Below are 21,055 nucleotides of genomic sequence, written 5' to 3'. Positions count from 1 at the left end.
AACTGTTCCCCCCAACTGAAGTTCTCTGGTTTCAACAGTCCTGTGTGGGAACAGCAATGGATTTTAGTTACTGGTGCTAAAATCATACTCCTCTTTTAACAGAAATCTTCATCACTTTCTGTTGTAGAGTAAATAGTACAAACCGGCACTATTTTAAAATAACAAACTCTTGAAGAAATAAAAACTACAACTAACACCACATACTCTTTACCACCCCCGTGGAGATGCTACTTGTTCAGAGCGGCAAAGAGAATGACTGGGGGGCGGAGCCAGAGGGGGAGCTATATGGACAGCTCTGCTGTGTGCTCTCTATCCCACAAGTAAGGATGAAGCTGTGGACCGGATACACCAATGTAGGAGAAATGTTAGTTGTTTAGCTTAAAAATTATAACAGAAAGTAATCCTTTAATAAACAACACTGGGGGTGCTTTGGGGGTGAATGGTTTTGTAAACTGCTCAGTATGACAACAGATTTGTATATTCCTGTGTGGTGTTTGGATTCTATTACATTTATATGAGAGAAACTGAGCTGCACATATATAGAGGAACAAAGGACTGCAGGAGAGCACTTCCAATCTGGGGGTTTTATAACTGGGATTTAGAAAGTATTATTTACCATAGGATCCTTTTTGATGCTTCTATTTAGAAAGTTTGTCCTCTTTAGGATAATTGTAAAAAGGTTTGTACACTGTGTATATAAAGTTTATTTGTGTGTAAATATTTGGTGTTTTGTGATACCTGATTTCAAAAAAAACTTTTTCCACTTTCTAAACATGTGAAAGGTTTCTTCCCTTGTGAATCCTTTCATGAGTTTTCAGATTACTCTTTTGTGTAAAACTTTTTCCACACTCTGTACATGTGAAAGGCTTTTCTGCTGTGTGAATCCTTTCATGAGTTTTCAGATTACCCTTTTCTGTAAAACTTTTTCCACACTCTGTACATGTGAAAGGCTTTTGTCCTGTGTGAATCCTTTCATGAGTTTTCAGTTTATACTTTTCTGTAAAACTTTTTCCACACTCTGTACATGTGAAAGGCTTTTCTGCTGTGTGAATCCTTTCATGAGTTTTCAGACTACCCTTTTCTGTAAAACATTTTCCACACTCTGTACATGTGAAAGGCTTTTCTCCTGTGTGAACCATTTCATGAGTTTTCAGACTACTCATAAGTGTAAAACCTTTTCCACACTCTGTACACGTGAAAGGCTTTTCTCCTCTGTGACTCATTTCATGAGTTTTCAGACTACTTATTTGTGTAAAACTTTTTCCACACTCAGTACATGTGAATGGCTTCTCTCCTGTATGAATCATTTCATGAGTTTTCAGACTACTTATTTGTGTAAAACTTTTTCCACACTCAGTACATGTGAATGGCTTTTCTCCTGTATGAATCATTTCATGAGTTTTCAGATTACTCTTTCGAGTAAAACGTTTTCCACACTCTGTACATGTGAAAGACTTTTCTCCTGTGTGAATCTTTTCATGCTTTTTCAGATGACTCTTTTGTGTAAAATGTTTTCCACACTCTGTACATGTGAAAGGTTTTTCTCCTGTGTGACTCATTTCATGACTTTTCAGCTCACTCTTTTGTGTAAAACTTTTTCCACACTCTGTACATGTGAAAGGCTTATCTCCTGTGTGAATCCTTTCGTGAGTTTTCAGAACACTGTTTTGTGTAAAACATTTTCCACACTCTGTACATGTGAAAGGCTTTTCTCCTGTATGAATCCTTTCATGCTTTTTCAGATTACTCATAAGTGTAAAACCTTTTCCACACTCTGTACACGTGAAAGGCTTTTCTCCTGTGTGACTCCTTTCATGACCTTTCAGCTCACTCTTTTGTGTAAAACCTTTTCCACACTCTGTACATGTGAAAGGCTTTTGTCCTGTGTGACTCATTTCATGAGTTTTCATTTCTCTCTTTTGTGTAAAACTTTTTCCACACTCTGTACATGTGAAAGGCTTTTCTCCTGTGTGAATCCTTTCATGCTTTTTCAGACTACCCTTTTCTGTAAAACCTTTTCCACACTCTGTACATGTGAAAGGCTTTTCTCCTGTGTGAATCCTTTCATGCTTTTTCAGATTACTCATAAGTGTAAAACCTTTTCCACACTCTGTACAAGTGAAAGGCTTTTCCCCTGTGTGACTCATTTCATGAGTTTTCATTTCACTCTTTTGTGTAAAACCTTTTCCACACTCTGTACATGTGAAAGGATTTTGCCCTGTGTGAATCCTTTCATGCTTTTTAATACTACCCTTTTCTGTAAAACCTTTTTCACACTCTGTACATGTGAAAGTATTTTGCCCTGTGTGAATCCTTTCATGCTTTTTCAGATCACTCTTTTTTGTAAAACTTTTTCCACACTCTGAACAGGTGAAAGGCTTTTCTCCTGTGGGAATCTTTTTATGACTTTTCAGATTATCCATTTTTGTAAAACATTTGCTGCACTTAGTACATGTGTGTGGTTTCTCGCCTGTGTAAATGTTGTGGTGTTCTAGTAGATGAGACTTCCATCTAAAGCTTTTATGACATTCTGTACATTTGAAAAGTTTCTCCTTTGTATGAATCATTTTGCTAGACTGTAGACTTTTTCCTTCTTTAACATGTTTTGAAAACTCGGTAAATGTGTGTGGTTTATCCTCAGGGATAATAATTTCACTAGATAAGTCATAAATGTTGTCCTCTTGTTTGATGACTAAATTACTCTCTGTACATAATGATTGCTGCCCAGTTCCTGCCAAATCACCATCTCCTTTAAACATCTGCTGTGATATCCCCAATGTTTGTGAATAGTCATTGGTGTCTAAGACTATTGGAGTTTGCGGTAGCATTCTGATGCTTCCTGAAGTGAAGGATGGATATGAACTATTGACGTGTTTGTCTACATGAAAAGAAATGGCATAAAGAAAAATAAGACTGTTTATTCTTTATAATATAATCCATTGCAATAAATAAACATTTTTTATACTTGAAAATATCTTCTGTTTGTATTTTTAAATTTATTTACCTGTAAATCATAAATTAAAAAAGGATGACATAGAATGTAAACATTACTACATCATAGCAACCTAAATTACTGATTACTGATGAAAACAAGTTATAGGGCTCCATTAAACAAGGTGCGTGTGGATAATGTTCTCAGCCAGGGAACAAGTACATCTGTATTCTGGGCAAGAGAGGTGGCATCCACCATCCTCATTTAACATTGCACAAGTAAGTGCACATCCAGGCCTGCCTGGCTCATGCTCAACCAGTTGGTGAGAACATGATGTCTTAATCATCAAAGACTAATAATCAGTGTGAAAATTAAGCACACAAATCAGTGGTTGTTTGTGGGGTAGGGAACACTCACTGGAGGAGTTGTGGGTGTTCCACACATGGGAACAAGCTAGGCTTAAAGGGCCATGATACCCAAATGTTTAAACACTTGAAAGTGCTGCAGCATAGCTGTAAAAAGCTGACAGGGAAATATCACCTGAACATCTATATGTAAAAAAGAAAGAAAGAAAGATATTTTACCTCAAAATGTCCTAAGTATTCACATCCCACTGTAAAGGGCTTTAAGCAGCAAATCAGTATTCCTGTCACGGGACAGGCAAGGGAGTGAGCATCGTGCACCCTCACCTTATTTCCCTATTCAGTTTAAGGAAGTTTACTATGAAAACTCATGAGAGCTAAGTAAAGTCTCATGAGATCACAGTAAAAGAGTTCATGACCTCAGCACTGCTGATGCTGATTGGCTGCTGTTCATTTCTTTCTTTCTTCCTTCCTTCCTTTTTTTTTACCTGCAGCTGGACAGCAGCTAAAGTATAATTACACAGCACTAAAAAATCTTCCTTTTTTACATAAAGATTCTCAGGTGATATTTTCCTGTCAGCTTTTTACAGTTATGCTGCATCACTTTCAAGTGATTTACCATATAAGTATTATGTCCCATTAAGTGTAGTTATGGGCCCAGAGGCAGAACTTTTTTTTATTTTCTGCGATGAGATTTTTTTTAGTGAAAATGTTTCTGCAGTGTTTCAATGCACACACATACATATATATATATATATACACACACACACACACAAACAGAGAGAAGCACACTCACAGGAACGAACAACTGGCTCAATACTATTGTTAGCCTGTTCTATGGCGATTTACCACCTGGGTGCAGCTTCTATTAGTAGTAACAACAGTATTGAGCCAGTTGTTCGTTCCTGTGAGTGTGCTTCTCTCTGTGTGTATTTAGTTTCCCTATGGGAAAAAGGGGCAACCAGACGTGGACTCCTTGCTCAGTGTGCTTAGAGGAATATGGCTACACCTCACTGACGAGGCCCAATGAAGGCCGAAACGACCATCTGGGTTTGCTGTGTTCTATGTTCAGAGAGGAATTGCCTGGTATTTCGGCGCTGGACTGACCGTAATAGGCGGGATCAGACTGATATACTACAGGAAAGTTCTACTCTGTGAAAAGCATTACTGGGCTAAAAAGCTGCACCCAGGTGGTAAATCACCATAGAACAGGCTAACAATGGTATTGAGCCAGTTGTTCGTTCCTGTGAGTGTGCTTCTCTGTGTGTGTGTATATATAAGTTCAGGATAGACAAGCACTCCAGAAATCCAGTTCCAATGCCCAGGGTGCAACAGATAAGTAAATAGAAAATAATGAGGAGTGCACTTGTTAGGACTTTTCAGCAGTTTAATTCCAATATGTGACATATTGGAATTAAACTGCTGAAAAGTCCTGGCGAGTGCACTCCTCATTATTTTATATATATATATATATATATATATATATACACACACATATATACATACATATATACACACACACATATATATATATATATACACACACATACACATATAAGTATATATATATATATATGTGTGTGTGTATATGTATGTAAATATATGTATGTGTGTGCATTGAGACACAGAGTGCACTTCTCTCTGTATGTATGTATGTATGTTATATACACTGCTCAAAAAAAATAAAGGGAACACTTAAACAACACAATGTATCTCCAAGTCAATCACACTTCTGTGAAATCAAACTGTCCACTTAGGAAGCAACACTGAGTGACAATCAATTTCACATGCTGTTATGCAAATGGGATAGACAACAGGTGGAAATTATAGGCAATTAGCAAGACACCCCCAATAAAGGAGTGGTTCTGCAGGTGGTGACCACAGACCACTTCTCAGTTCCTATGCTTTCTGGCTGATGTTATGGTCACTTTTGAATGCTGGTGGTGCTTGCACTCTAGTGGTAGCATGAGACGGAGTCTACAACCCACACAAGTGGCTCAGGTAGTGCAGCTCATCCAGGATGGCACATCAGTGCGAGCTGTGGCAAGAAGGATTGCTGTGTCTGTCAGCGTAGTGTCCAGAGCATGGAGGCGCTACCAGGAGACAGGCCAGTACATCAGGAGACGTGGAGGAGGCCGTAGGAGGGCAACAACCCAGCAGCAGGACCGCTACCTCCGCCTTTGTGCAAGGAGGAACAGGAGGAGCACTGCCAGAGTCCTGCAAAATGACCTCCAGCAGGCCACAAATGTGCATGTGTCTGCTCAAACGGTCAGAAACAGACTCCATGAGGGTGGTATGAGGACCCAACGTCAACAGGTGGGGGTTGTGCTTACAGTCCAACACCGTGCAGGACGTTTGACATTTGCCAGAGAACACCAATATTGGCAAATTCGCCACTGGCGCCCTGTGCTCTTCACAGATGAAAGCAGGGGCACACTGAGCACATTTGACAGACGTGACAGTCTGGAGAGGCCGTGGAGAACGTTCTGCTGCCTTCAACATCCTCCAGCATGGCCAGTTTGGCAGTGGGTCAGTAATGGTGTGGGGTGGCATTTCTTTGAGGGGCCGAACAGCCCTCCATGTGCTCGCCAGAGGTAGCCTGACTGCCATTAGGTATCAAGATGAGATCCTCAGACCCCTTGTGAGACCATATGCTGGTGCGGTTGGCCCTGGGTTCCTCCTAATGCAAGACAATGCTAGACCTCATGTGGCTGGAGTGTGTCAGCAGTTCCTGCAAGATGTGAAAGATAAAAAAAGAAGGCGCCACCATAGTGCACAATCAGATGATTATAACACGCCAATATAACAAGTAAGACCGTACTTACAAGCTGTATGACACTTGAGAAGTGTCACAAACGCCTTCTGGACTGTTAGGAGTCATCCAGCTAACTCACACTGGTGGATATCAGAATTCCTCTGGGGTGTGAAGGCGGCGATAGCAAAAAGCAAACAGCATCCAGCAACAGAAGTTTCACACAGCCGGTTCGTCTTGTACTATCCACTGTTATAGTAGATACAAAAGAAAAATTCAATATTAATTCACATTTCACGTGTGACTCTCCCTTTGTCGTTTATCTCTTGGAGTGTGTATGTGGGGTCCAATATGTGGGGAGGACCTCCAGGCCCCTAAAAAAGAGGTGGGGGGAACACAAAAGAAATATAGAAAACAATATAAAAAACCACAGTATCCCCAAACATGCTAGTCTTTGCCATTCCACACCTTCTGATTGCTTTTCCATATTTCCACTAGAACAGATCCTACCCAAGTGGGGCAGAAATAGGTTTCTACATTTGAGACAAAGGGAGACCTTTTGGATATGGAAACTCAAAAGCTTGTCCCCCGGTGGACTCAATGCCAATATTGATATGGCAGCTTTTAACTAACTAAATTTTAACATTATTTTTATATTATATCTTATAACATTTTTTAGTTTATACTATGTTGATTATTTTGATAGGGCTCTGTATGGATAAATCTATCACTATTGCCTTTTGGGACGTGGATTACACCAAGTGTTAACAATACAGATGTATTATGACTGTTATTTGACAGGCATATTGTATTTCATTTGTGATGCCATTTGTATTGATGATTTATCTGTACTCAGTGGGTATGTGACGTGTATATGTGCATATATGCATGTATAGTTATATAACTTTTTTCACATCTACATACACATGTATATGCCTATGTGTATTTATATATTTCTATATATGTTTTTAGAGTAGGTTATATTTGCAAATATTTATTTAGTCCAATAACTGGTTATGACATATTTGTGTTTTTATTTAATTTTGAACTCTGTCTATGTTTTATAAACATAAACATAGGTTTTTAAATGTATTGCACTTTATAGGCTTTTTATATGAGGTTCCCATCTACAGTTTTATATTGTATATTAAGTAATAGTGCTTTATTATATCACTTGCATCTAGACTGAGAGATACTCTGGTTCAACCTGTTTAGCTGTAGATTTTGAGTTGCGCTATGGGTGTCACCACTAAGAGCCACCGAATGGAAATATTTTTATTCATTTATTTTTACTCTGTGTATATATATATATATACATATTTATTTATTCAATATCTATATTTTTTGATATATTTTATACATATTTCAATATACACAATCTTTTGATATGCTCGGATAGTTGAGCCTTGCATGGCCTGATTGTGTATGTCTGCCATCAATAGCAGTTTTTTACTCACGCTGTTTATTCCACACAGAGGCTTGAATATTATTTCTCTTACCATTGGATATCAGTGACCAATGGTAGCTCTATTAGTGGTCACACCTTCACGCATGCGCTGTTCCTTTTAGAAGACGCCGAAAATTCGGCAATAAAAGTTCGTGGTTTTAACTATTATGTATATTGCACCTGAGGAAACGGTCAGGAGAGACCGAGAAACGTTGTGCTTATGTACTCCAAATAAAGTCTGTTTATTTTTACAAGACTTTTGCCACGAAGTATCTTTTATTCATTTATTTACTCATCATATTGATCCATCTGTTACATTGTATCCACAAATGTATCTACTATAACAGTGGATAGTACAAGACGAACCGGCTCTGTGAAACTTCTGTTGCTGGATGCTGTTTGCTTTTTGCTATCGCCGCCTTCACACCCCAGAGGAATTCTGATATCCACCAGTGTGAGTTAGCTGGACGACTCCTAACAGTCCAGAAGGCGTTTGTGACACTTCTCAAGTGTCATACAGCTTGTAAGTACGGTCTTACTTGTTATATTGGCGTGTTATAATCATCTGATTGTGCACTATGGTGGCGCCTTCTTTTTTTATCTTTCACTTCTGCAGAGTTTAAACATCTTGGGACACCAACAAGAAATTCGAAGAAGCAGCCTGCCATCTGCTCCAGATTTCAGGATTTGGATTATGGACTAGATGAACTGTCCAATACAATATTCCCACCATCTACAGTATTGGTTTGATTGGGATATTAACCACACTGTTTTTATTTTTTGCAGTTGTCACTCATGTATTTATTTGCATAGGTGTTTTTAATTTTGATGCACTATATGTTTTTTTCCAATTTTTATACAGGTATTTGGCGCACTGATTTTTTATATATATTATTTAACTTTTTAGTTCCTGCAAGATGAAGGCATTGATGCTATGGACTGGCCCTCCCGTTCCCCAGACCTGAATCCAATTGAGCACATCTGGGACATCATGTCTCGCTCCATCCACCAACTTCACTTTGCACCACAGACTGTCCAGGAGTTGGTGGATGCTTTAGTCCAGGTCTGGGAGGAGATCCCTCAGGAGACCATCCGCCACCTCATCAGGAGCATGCACAGGCGTTGTAGGGAGGTCATACAGGCACGTGGAGGCCACACACACTACTGAGCCTCATTTTGACTTGTTTTAAGGACATTACATCAAAGTTGGATCTGCCTGTAGTGTGTTTTTCCACTTTAATTTTGAGTGTGACTCCAAATCCAGACCTCCATGGGTTGAAAATTTTGATTTCCATTTTTTAATTTTTGTGTGATTTTGTTGTCAGCACATTCAACTATGTAAAGAACAAAGTATTTAATTAGAATATTTTATTCATTCAGATCTAGGATGTGTTATTTTAGTGTTCCCTTTATTTTTTTGAGCAGTATATATATATATATATATATGAGATATAAAACGTCTACACACCCCTGTTAAAATGTCAGGTTTCTATGATGTAAAAAAATGAGACAAAGATAAATCATTTCAGAACTTTTTCCACCTTTAATGTGACCTATAAACTGTACAACTTGATTGAAAAGCAAACTGAAACTTCTAGGTGGAGGGAAGTAAAAATAAAAACTAAAATAATATGGTTGCATAAGTGTGAACACCCTCTTATAACTGGGGATGTAGCTGTGTTTAGAATTGAGCAATCAGATTCAAAATCATGTTGAATAGGAGTCAGTACACACCTGCCATCATTTAAAATGCTTCTGATTAACCCCAAATAAAGTTCAGCTGTTCTTGTAGGTCTTTCCTGATATTTTCTTAGACGCAACCTACAGCAAAAGCCATGGTTCGCATAGAGCTTCCAAAGCATCAGATGGATCTCATTGTTAAAAGGTATCAGTCAGGAGAACGGTACAAAAAAATTTCCAAGGCATTAAATATACCATGGAACACAGTGAAGACAGTCATCATCAAGTGGAGAAAATATGGTGCAACAGTGACATTACCAAGAACTGGACGTCCCTCCAAAATTGATGAAAAGACGAGAAGAAAACTGGTCTGGGAGGCTGCCAAGAGGCCTACAGCACCATTAAAGGAGCTGCAGGAATATCTGGCAAGTACTGGCTGTGTGGTGCATGTGACAACAATTGCCCATATTCTTCATATGTCTGGGCTATGGGGTAGAGTGGCAAGACGGAAGCCTTTGCTTATGAAAAAAAACATCCAAGCCCAGCTAAATTTTGCAAAAACACATCTGAAGTGTCCCAAAAGCATGTCACAAAAGGTGTTCTGGTTTGATGAAACCAAGATTAAACATTTTGGCCATAATTCCAAAAGATATGTTCGGCGCAAAAACAACACTGCATATATCCAAAAGAACACCATACCCACAGTGAAGCATTTTGGTGGCAGCATCATGCTTTGGGGCCGTTTTTCTTCAGCTGGAACTGGGGCCTTAGTCAAGGTACAGGGAATTATGAACAGTTCCAAATACCAGACAATATTGGCACAAAACCTTTAGGCTTCTGCTTGAAAGCTGAACATGAAGAGGAACTTCATCTTTCAGCATGACAACGACCCAAAGCATACATCCAAATCAACAAAGGAATGGCTTCACCAGAAGAAGATTAAAGTTTTGGAATGGCCGAGTCAGAGCCCAGAACTGAATCCAATAGAAAATCTGTGGGGTGATCTTAAGTGGGCTGTGCACAAGAGATGCCCTCACAATCTGACAGATTTGGAGTGTTTTTGCAAAGAAGAGTGGGCAAATCTTGAAGATGTGCCATGCTGAAAAACTCATACCCAAAAAGACTAAGTGCTGTAATAAAATCAAATGGTGCTTCAACAAAGTATTATTTTACGGGTGTGCACACTTATGCAACCATATTATTTTAGTTTTTTATTTCCACTTCCCTCCACCTAAAAGATTTTAGTTTGTTTTGCAATTGAGTTGCATAGTTTATAGGTCACATTAAAAGGTGGAAAAAGTTCTGAAATGATTTATCTTTGTCTCATTTTTTTACATCACAGAAACATGACATTTTAACAGGGGTGTGTAGACTTTTTATATCCACTGTATATATAATGTGTGTGTGTGTGTGTGTGTGTGTGTGTGTGTGTGTGTGTGTGTGTGTGTGTGTGTGTATGTATGTATGTATGTATGTATGTATGTATGTATGTATGTATGTATGTATGTATATATATATATATATATATATATATATATATATATATATATATATATATATATATACACACACACACATATACACATATACACACACACACACACACCCACACATACATACATACATACAAAAACTTAAATTATGCTTACCTGATAATTTTCATTTCTTCAGACAGGATGAGTCCACAGCTGCATTCATTACTTTTGGGAATTCAGAACCTAGCCACCAGGCAAAAACACCCCAGCCAAATGCTTAAATACCTCCCCCACTTCCCTCATACCCCAGTCATTCTGCCGAGGGAACAAGGAACAGTAGGAAAAATATCAGGAGGAAAAAGATGACAGAAGAACAAAAAACTAAAAATTACAGCCGCCCCATATATATATAAAAAAAACATAGGCGGTATAATTTAAGTTTTTCTTCGTAAACGGGAAGAGTTCACCGCTGCATTTTACCCAAGCTATAGAGGACACTGAATTCAAAACTGGGGGGTACAAAAGGCGGCCCATTCTGAGGTAACCACAGCCTGAAAACACCCAAACTCCCAACAAGAAAACAGTTTCACCAGAAGCCGAAGGTAACTAAAAGGAAAAGGCCCAAGGAGCTGTCCAACAGTTAGAACCAGCAAGGCCCTTGTTAGAGACTGCTCAGGTTACTAGACTCGACCGAGCCAAAAGGTCTCTGAGGACCCGCAGGCACTCAGCCCACAAAATAAACTCATCCCTGACTAGAAGGGGAACAGACACATTCCCCCTGAAGGGAAGAAAAAAGGACCCAGATAAGGGAGTTTGAAAGAACCCTCAGAACACAAAGGACTAGCGCAATAAAGAAAATCCAAGGTAACGCCAAGATAGTAAACCAGGATGAAATAGGGCAAAACCTGTGAAGGAACCCTACCAACCCAGGAGAGCAAAGGGAGGAAAACCCTGACCCCAATCTGCATAGAAACCAAGGGACTAGAGAAATGCCCTGAAAACTGAAAGGGAGAAGCAAGAACCCCTCTCCTCGCCGAGTGCTAACTCGCACCCAGGATAGAGCAACCGAAAGACAAATCGTCCCCATGAGCCACTGAAGAACAGCATTAGAATATCCGAATATGCTCGTCTGAAGCCATAGGCTTCCAGCTGCAAAGGAGATTTTAGCGAACACAAGCCGCCTACCCTAGCTAGTAAACTGCACAGGACTGTCTTCAGAAAGGAAGAACTCCAAAATAGTGCAAAACCACATTCGGTCCCAAAAAGGCTGGAAGAGAAGAAACAGAAAAACAGAACCAGCAGGGAAAACTACCTGCCGAGGAGGGATCCACAGCGAAACCTCCAACCTAAGGAAGGCTCACAAGATCTAACTATGATACACTGGTCAAAGATCAACAGATCAAACATATTCCTGACCCTCGCTCCGGGCAATGGACCCAGCACCCAAGTGACCGAACAAGTCAGAAAGACAAGAGAATTAAAACCCCCCGATCATCTTCTAAACAGCTAGCTAGCACATAATCAAGCTGCAAAGAGCTGCAGCTGATTTCAAAATGCAAACCTTTTGCTTGTTAGGCAGCTAATCTAACCATCAGGCTACAACAGTTGGCCCAAGAACTTCAGGAAGGAAAAGGGAGGGATTCGCCCCCCCCAAAAAAGAGCTTGGGTTCCAGAACCCAGACAGAGCTCCCTTCCCAAAGACTAAGGAAACTCCTAAAAGGAGACCCTCTACTGAAACTACAGTAATAGCATGTCACCAGAAATCCAGCCCTTCACTCTGAACATCCTGCATTCAAGGAGGAGGAGACAAACCTACTGCATAGGGGAGGAAAGAACCTTCACGAACCAGGCAGATACTGTAGAATGCCAAGACCACCCCAAAAGGAGGGAAAACAAAGACAGAACCACTCACCTGCAAATAGGAATGGAGTGAAGCTTTAGGTGGACACAAAAAAGTCCAGCATCAAATTAAGAACCATCCGGTCCCTACAGCCGGCCCAGTAGAAAAATCTTTTGAAAGAGATAAAAATTATCCCGTAGGAACATAAGATGTCCCGGAACCGGGAAACTGGGCTGTCCTGAATTATCCCTAAGGGACCTGGATACAGAACCCCCAAAATGTCCAGTCGAGAACCAAGACAAAAAAAAACAAAACCCGGACACCCAGAATCTGGATCCAGCTTTAAACAACCAATAACCCCTGAGGAACCGCCGGGTTTCCCCATCTGGAGCAAATTGTGCACAACAGTCGGCGCAATAACAGACATATCCAAGGCACTTTGGACACTGAACACTCACATAAATGTCCCAGACACAGAGTGCTTAGGAGACACCAACAGCAGGATTCAAACTCCCAACCTAAAGGGTGCTAGGCAAAAATGAAGCCACACAGCTACTCTGACTGACCCTAAAGGCTCTAGGGACAACCCCACTAAGTACAAAGAGTAAGGGAAAACATACAAGCAAACAGAGCCCAAACCTTAAAATCTGGATAAGAATATAACAGTAGACTCCAAGAACCTTGCAGGATCATCTTCCCAGAAGTCCCTACAGCTTGAGGATTAATGAATGAACGAGCATCCTAACCCCTGGTGGTTGAAAACCCAAAACGCCTAAGCAGGGGCAAACACAGAAAAAAAAAGGAGACCACCTAATCTGCAAACCTCCAAAAATATAGAAGCAGACGAAACTCGGAAGTAGAAAATGGCCAAATATGCCCTAACTTCCTTAAAACAGCTTGCTAGCACACCTTCAACGTGCAATTAGTAGCAGCTGGTTTCAAACCTGAAACAGATGACCAGAAGGCCAACCCCAAGAAAGGGAACAAAAAAGGCCCATCAGCCTTGACCCAAAGGAAGAGGTACCGTCATCAAGGAAACAGAGTCCAAGAGGACAATCCCACAGAAGCCTAAAGAGGAGACGCAGAAACCGACAGCAGAACCTGGCATCACAAATCTCCATGGATCCTCTGAACCTCCAACACACTGGGCAGGAGAGAAACTCTAGCACCTGATCCAATGGAACCCAGGAGCCTACAGAGTACGCCTTAGCAGGATCCGACCTCGGAAAAGCCCCAGCTAAGTATGGAAGGACAATTAGGACTGAGCACAGTCCCCTCTGATGCTCCCAGAAGAACAAACGAGGACCAGCCTAACGTCTAGGAACAAAGGGTCCCCTATAACTTGTAACAAAAACAAGAAACAAACTCCAAACAAGATATAGCCACTCAGTACCCCAACTGGACCAGCCAAGTATAACGGGCACCACGTGTCTGAGAAAGACCCCAAGGGACAGAGAAAACTAGTACCCAATCAGGACCAGTCTGACACATAGGGCACCCAAGAAAATCCAAGGTCACTGAAGTCGCAGCTCTAAAAGGGATAGACAAATTAACAGACAAAACGGTAGACATAATATATCCTAACTTTTCACAGAACTTCTGTAGAAGCCAACGTGACTACAAAATCGCTAGTATCAACTTCCAGAGAAGAAAATGTTTCCAAGGAAACAAAAATTATAACAAACATGAGCTTGTAAGTAAATAAAACACATCCTAACCGGATCAACATAATTAAGGGCAACACCCGCAGGTTAACGCCCAAGAAGACCGGACACACTAACAGGACCAGCCAGTCAGAGATCCATGTCTTCCAAAGCTCAGAACTGGAAGAAGATACCCAAAATGGAAAAATAAACATAAAGAGGAGATAAGGAGAGTATTACATCCCCATTTGTCTAACCTTGCTTGCCGTCTGGAACGGAAGACCAAGAATCTGCCAACCCATTAGGACTGAGATCCTCCAGCACTGCTAAAACATGCCTCAGCAGGACACAAAGGCGTGCCAGTCTATAACAAAAGGCAAGACTTACCTCCACCGGAGAAACTGATGACCCTGGCCCCGAGGGCTGGACCCCTGAAACCTCAGAGGAAACCGCTTTCCCCGAGGGCTGAACTGGACAAGGCAATCCCATGCCTGACACGCCATGGTTAGCGGAACACGGACAATATCTGGGAAGATGTAAATGCACCAACACCAAAGATATGGCCATGCCGAACCGTGCTGTAACTTCTGGAGGAAACAACCCGCCTTCCGGAGAATGGGTACTGGCATGTGGGACACCTGCTTGTGTAGCAAAAGAAGGTTCTAGGACGCGTGCCTCACGGGATGTGGAATCTTAAGAGGCGGATGGCTCAGCAGACTCCAAGTTCCCCGTTTCCAGGGCAGAGAGCAGTCTAAAGCGGCATTGGGAACGAATTACCCAGGCCAATTCATATTCTTCGCAAAAAGTAGAATCTGAATCAGAATCCTCCATAACTTGGAGATTGTAAATATGGACATAAAATAAACAGCACCTTACACCTCCAATGGCTGGGGCACACCACCTCCTATGACCCAGACTCTAGTGAAACAGATTCTCTCTGTTGCCTCCGTCAGGAATATGGAAATGGAGGTTTCAGTCCAAGAAAAAAGCGTGTCAGTCCGTGAAGACCGCACGGTTTGCAATAAAAGGCCTGTATGCTCCGAAATAGCCACGAGCCCAAATATTGCTACACATTAGCTATTGCTACACATTAGCAGACAGAATCACATAAACATGATTAAAGTTCCCCCCTTTTCAATAACCCCTCTCAGGAGATATTAACCCTTTATTCCAAAGATAAAAGGAGTCCCACTGAGACCCTGTCTTCATCATTAACATTACATTCCATATTGAAAGTAAAATGAAATGATCTTACTGGAATCTACGGAGAAACAGTTCAAAAATATGTAGCTGGCACTGATTCTATCTGCACAAATATATCCATCTACCTGGATAAGCTTTTGAGACCTTTTGTGTCACAAGCAATGTCATATATTAAAGATACAGATGATTTTCTATCTAAAATTGAGAACTTGCCAGGCAAGATGGATAAATGTATTTTGTATAGTCTGGATATTGTGAGTCTGTACACTGCTATACCCCATACTAGTGGGTTAGATTCTATCAGGTTGATGATGGCTAGAAGTAATAAATTTACAGTTATGCAGCAACAATTTATTATTGAACTGATGGAGATTGTGTTATACTGTAATTACTTCTTGTTTGAAGACTCTTACTTTGTACAAAAGCAGGGTACTGCTATGGGGTCCAGCGTCGCCCCTACCTATGCCAATATTTTTATGAGTATATTCGAGGAAAAGTTTGTCTATGAGAACAATTTATTTCATCTATGTGGCGCCACCTGGTGGTGCTACATAGATGACATATTTGGCATTTGGTGGGGTGACGTTGGCTCCCTTCAGCAGTTTGTTGCAGATCTCAATATGGCTTCTAGATGCATCAAGTTTACCCTATCCTGGAGTGAAGAATCAATAAATTTTTTGGACACTAAAGTTTATAAGGATGGTTTCCTGTTAAAAACAGATTTGTATAGGAAAAAAACAGACAGGAATAGCCTTCTACACTTTTCTAGTGCCCATGCCCCTTCTTTAATCCAGTCATTACCATACAGTCAAATGCTTAGGGTTAAACGTATTGTTAAGAATGAAAAACTGGCCCTGCAAAGGTTAGAAGAAATGGGTTCAAGATTTATTGAGCGTGGGTATCCTTATGATATGATACAGACAATTTTGACAAAAGTTTTCCAGACACCAAAGAATAGGGTCAATACGACAGATGTCCAAATAAAAAAGGACCCTAATAGATTGGTTTTTGTTTCAGAATATAGTGCTAACAGTGCAGCAATACAAAAAATAGTTCGTAAACATTGGAATGTTCTTAAGGAATGTAATCCAGAGGTTTTAGCATTTCAACAGCCTCCTATGCCAGCATACACTAGATTACCTAGTCTTAGGGATAAACTAATCAAAGCAGATGTTGGGTCTAATAAGAAATTAAAACAAGGCTTTATTACATCAGAAAATAATGGTTGCTTCCCTTGCCTGAATTGTTCAAATTGTAACAATATGATAAAAGGAGATCTTTTTATACATCCCCAAACGGGTCAGAAATTCAGGATTAGGGGCTACTTTAATTGCAATGCAAACTTTGTAATATACCTAATTAAATGTCTGTGTGGGTTAATTTATATTGGTGAGACGACCCAGCGGGTCAGAGAGAGAATCATACAGCATAAATCCAATATTAGAACTAATAATTTAAACGCACCTGTAGCTTATCATTTTCTGAGCTGCAACCACACGATTGCACAACTGCGCTTTCAAATTATAGATTTTGTACAAAGCCCTAGGCGAGGTGGCAATAGGGAATTACTATTACAAAAACGTGAGGCTTTCTGGATAAATGAATTAAATACATTAGCTCCCAATGGAATGAATAGAGAATTGGATTTGAGTGTGTTCCTTTAAGAGAGGAAATAATACTAAGAGTTATGTGAGAATCTTTGTTTCTCTGCCTTTTTGGATTCTGTGTATAACATCTAGCTATGACATCTGTAAAAAGTTTTTTAACTTTGTATTTTTTTATATAAAAAAATGTTTTTAAATAAATGTGGCAAATCACATGTATCTTTAGGTGTAAACCACTAGAGGTCACTATGACAGGCTTTTTTTGGCCTTATAAATGGTTAAATTAAAAAGGTGTGGTTTTACCTGGTTATAGGTATTTAAGGTGATTAAGTGTGATGTACAAGTTATGAACATGAATAAGGGTTTATAGCCCGAAACGTTGTTCTGTTTTCCTGGCTCCCAGTATGTGGCAATAAAGAGAACCTCTGAATAAGGATTTTGTGGTGCGTCTGCTACTTTTGTTCTATCTTACTGGAATCTACGCCGTGGAACAGGAACACAGCCCTTCAAGTGTGACAGATAGTAGCGTCGCTTCTGACATGGACTTGAGAGAAGAAAGAAGGCAGCGAAACTCGTCAATGCTGATTGCTAATGGAGCTGTTAATAGGAGTCAGGATGGCGTCACAGAAAGACTCTTTCTGGATCTCTGGACCCCAACTTTCATCCATGCTCTCACTGAGAGTCTGACAGGACTACTTAAAACTCCAGTCCCATTCCAAAGAGTACAACCCTCCATAAGAAACTAAACCAAAATCATCTGACACTTCTCTGCCAACCTCCTGTGACGAGAGGCAAAGAATGACTGGGGGATGAGGGAAGTGGGGCAGGTATTTAAGCCTTTGGCTGGGGTGTCTTTGCCTCCTCCTGGTGGCCAGGTTCTGAATTCCCAAAAGTAATGAATGCAGCTGTGGACTATTCCCGTTTATGAAGAAAATACACATATACACACACACAGACATACCCACACATACATACATACACACAAAATACACATATACACAAACACACATATACACACACAAAGTTATACACACAGACATACACACATACATATACACACACACAGACATACCCACACATACATACATACATACACACACACAAAATACACATATACACAAACACACATATACACACACAAAGTCATACATACAGACATACACACATACACACACACACATACATATACACACATACACATTTATTAAAGAACAAAAAAAATCTGGCTCCAAAAAGTATTTTTGTTGGCTCCTAGACTTCAAATAAATTTGTTAAGCCCTGACTTACCATTTCTGCTATGTGCTGTTACCCTGTACCACACGGGAGTTCAGGAAGGGGGAGGAAATTGACACACATACATACATACACACAGATACAGATACATACACACACAGTTACATACATACATACACACACAGATACACAAAGATGCATACACACACAGATACATATACACACAGATGCACACAGATACATACACACACACAAACACAGATACATATATATACACACACATACATACACACACACAGATACATACACATACACACACACAAACACAGATACAAATATACATTTACACATACATACACACACACACACACACATTAAAGAACAAAAAAACAAAAATCTGGCTCCTAAGTATTTTGGTTGGCTCCAAGACTCCTAGAATAAATTTGTGGTTACACTGTACCACACTGTGCGGTTACCCTGTACCACACTGGAGTTCAGGAAGGGGAAGGAAATTGAAATAAAGGAACGTAGAAAATATTTACACTGATATAGAATTGAACAGTTACACCTGCAGGCAGAAATGAAAAGTGCAGGGAAAAAAGAATTTCTGCAGAAACAGTAAATTTTCCGCAATGAGATCGTACATCGCACTATGTTCTGCCTTGGTGTTATGGGTGTTCCATGAGCGAGGTCAGGGCAGGTGAAAGGTGATGGTGTTCTGAGTACAGAACCCGGTCAGAGGGTGAGGTTAGGCAGTTGTTAGACATGATCTGTCTTAAACAACAGAGGGGGAGAAATATTTTTTTACCCTCCTCCTCCTCAGCTCAATGGGGGTTGCTCCTTCTTTATAACGTCATTAACACAAAAGATGCAGATATAAATATAATAGCTTATTTGTTTAATGAGTGATCTGTTCTATTTTCCAGTAATTAAAGTCAGCATAATATCTATTTTACTCACCTAACATATATGAGTTCATGCTGATAACAGTCTCCAAAGTCTGTGCTCAGGAAAAAGGTTCCCTTATTCACTCCAGTTACATCAATACCTGATATCTCTCAGTGCTCTGGCCGTGTCTGTAAAAAGAATATTAAATGGTTTAGACAGATAATAATAACTAATGGTTCTGATTAACTGTACGTATGGTATAATTAAAGGCACACATAACAAATCATGTGATACAGATCAGCTGATTAGGTTATTACATATGTGCTATTGATTCACCACAAACATTTAGTACAGTTAGCTCTGTGGGTGTTATAGTTGCACCTTAAATATGAATCTTCCCAGATCTATACAACATAATGATAGAAAATCTATTTAAGTGGGGCCATATCATAACTTTACAAATATATTATAATCTTTGTTTTCTATCATTTATATGAAACAATATTTTCTACTGAAAGAAATGTTAAATATCAGTTGTTTAAATATAAGTTTTTGTTTTTTTTTCCAATATAATTTTTATTTATTTTTTTAGCATAAGTATACAGACTTATATTTCAACAAAAAAACTTCATGACATAAAAGAAAACAATTTTGTAATATTTCCATCATTTCTTCACCATTTCCATCAATGGATACAATTTAGACACTTAGAGAAAGAAGTACAAAAAAAATAAATAAAAGAAAAATAAAAAAGATAAGGAGAAGTAGATAAACCCAACTGAACAATCGTGCTTGTTGTACTTTGCCCCCTTCCTTTATTAAAATTATAACCACTCTTCTCTAAGTCTACTTTCCATTATATATGTGGTATTTTCAAATCTTGAAATTAATTCACTTTGTATAATTCTATCCTGTGTCTTAATCCAAAATTTTCATTTTTCAAAGAACCTTCTAACATTTATCTCTACATTGTACCAAATATCATTTTGTTCAATCAGAAATTGTTTGTGCACTACATTTTTTAGTGCTTTAAGTGATGGTGCTTGTTCATTCTTCCATCCTTTTAAAATCAAATTTCTGCTTAATATAATTAACAATGAGAAAAAGGTTTTACATTGTGTAACTTCTATTTTTCTAAAGTTTAAAAATATAACATGATCTGCTGTTAGTATCAGCTGTTCGTTGCAGATTTTATTAGCCCAGTATGTTACCATTCGCCAAAATCTTTGTAGTTTCGGGCATGTCCATAGGCAATGAATTAGATTAGCTTTAACTTTTTTACATTTCTCACACTTATGACCATTATGCACCGTTCCCCATTTAGATATTATTTCAGGTGTAATATATGTCATCCATATGATTTTAACAAGCTGTTCGCGTAGTGTTGCTGCCATAGTGACCCTTTCTACCATTCCTATGCTTTTTAAGACAATCTGTATAGTCAACTCTGGAAAGTAAATGATCTTCCATATTAATAAAATTTTCTCCAATTGATCTTCATGTTCTGTGTGTTTTATAATATGATATAATAATGATATAGAAAATGTACTATTTTTATATGCACTCAATATTGGTTTCAGAGGTGGGTGATCCCATACTTCCCCATGTAATCTTATAAAGTTTCATGCAATAGTCTCTTAGTTGTAAATATGCAAAATAGTGTTCTTTCTTGCAGTGAAATTGTTCTTGGGCTTTCTCAAATTCTATGACCTTTGGGCTATCTCTTTCTCTATTTATTATTTGAAACACATTAACTAGGCCTTGTTCCTCCCATTTTGTGCCTACATTTGTTAGGAATCCTATTTGGAATTCTTGGTTTCCTTTAATTGCCAAGTATTGTGATACGGTAAACTTTACACTTAGTTTATTACAGATTTTATGCCATGCGATTATTGAATCTTTAAATAAATTTATTCTCTTAATGTAAACAGGCAGCTTGCTAACTTCCAGATGGACTATATTTTTTAGGTATAAAGGCTTAATTAGTTGAGCTTCT

General features: G+C 39.2%; 1 protein-coding gene across 1 annotated transcript; it reads right to left on the bottom strand.

Annotated features, from left to right (window-relative positions):
* Window positions 1-269: 269 nt before the first annotated feature.
* Window positions 270-19,248, bottom strand: LOC128659206 (oocyte zinc finger protein XlCOF6-like). The gene is made up of 2 exons (XM_053712885.1): window positions 19,132-19,248; window positions 270-2,878 (listed from the first exon to the last, which is right to left on the bottom strand). Exons 1-2 carry the CDS (start codon window positions 19,148-19,150, stop codon window positions 768-770), a joined length of 2,130 nt encoding a protein of 709 aa, XP_053568860.1. The 5' UTR covers window positions 19,151-19,248; the 3' UTR covers window positions 270-767.
* Between the last annotated feature and the right edge of the window lie 1,807 nt (window positions 19,249-21,055).

This window comes from Bombina bombina, chromosome 5 (genome assembly GCF_027579735.1).
Source record: "Bombina bombina isolate aBomBom1 chromosome 5, aBomBom1.pri, whole genome shotgun sequence".
Taxonomy (NCBI): domain Eukaryota; kingdom Metazoa; phylum Chordata; class Amphibia; order Anura; family Bombinatoridae; genus Bombina; species Bombina bombina.
Note: the sequence above shows the minus strand (reverse complement) of the source record. Positions and strands in the feature narration are given on the sequence as shown.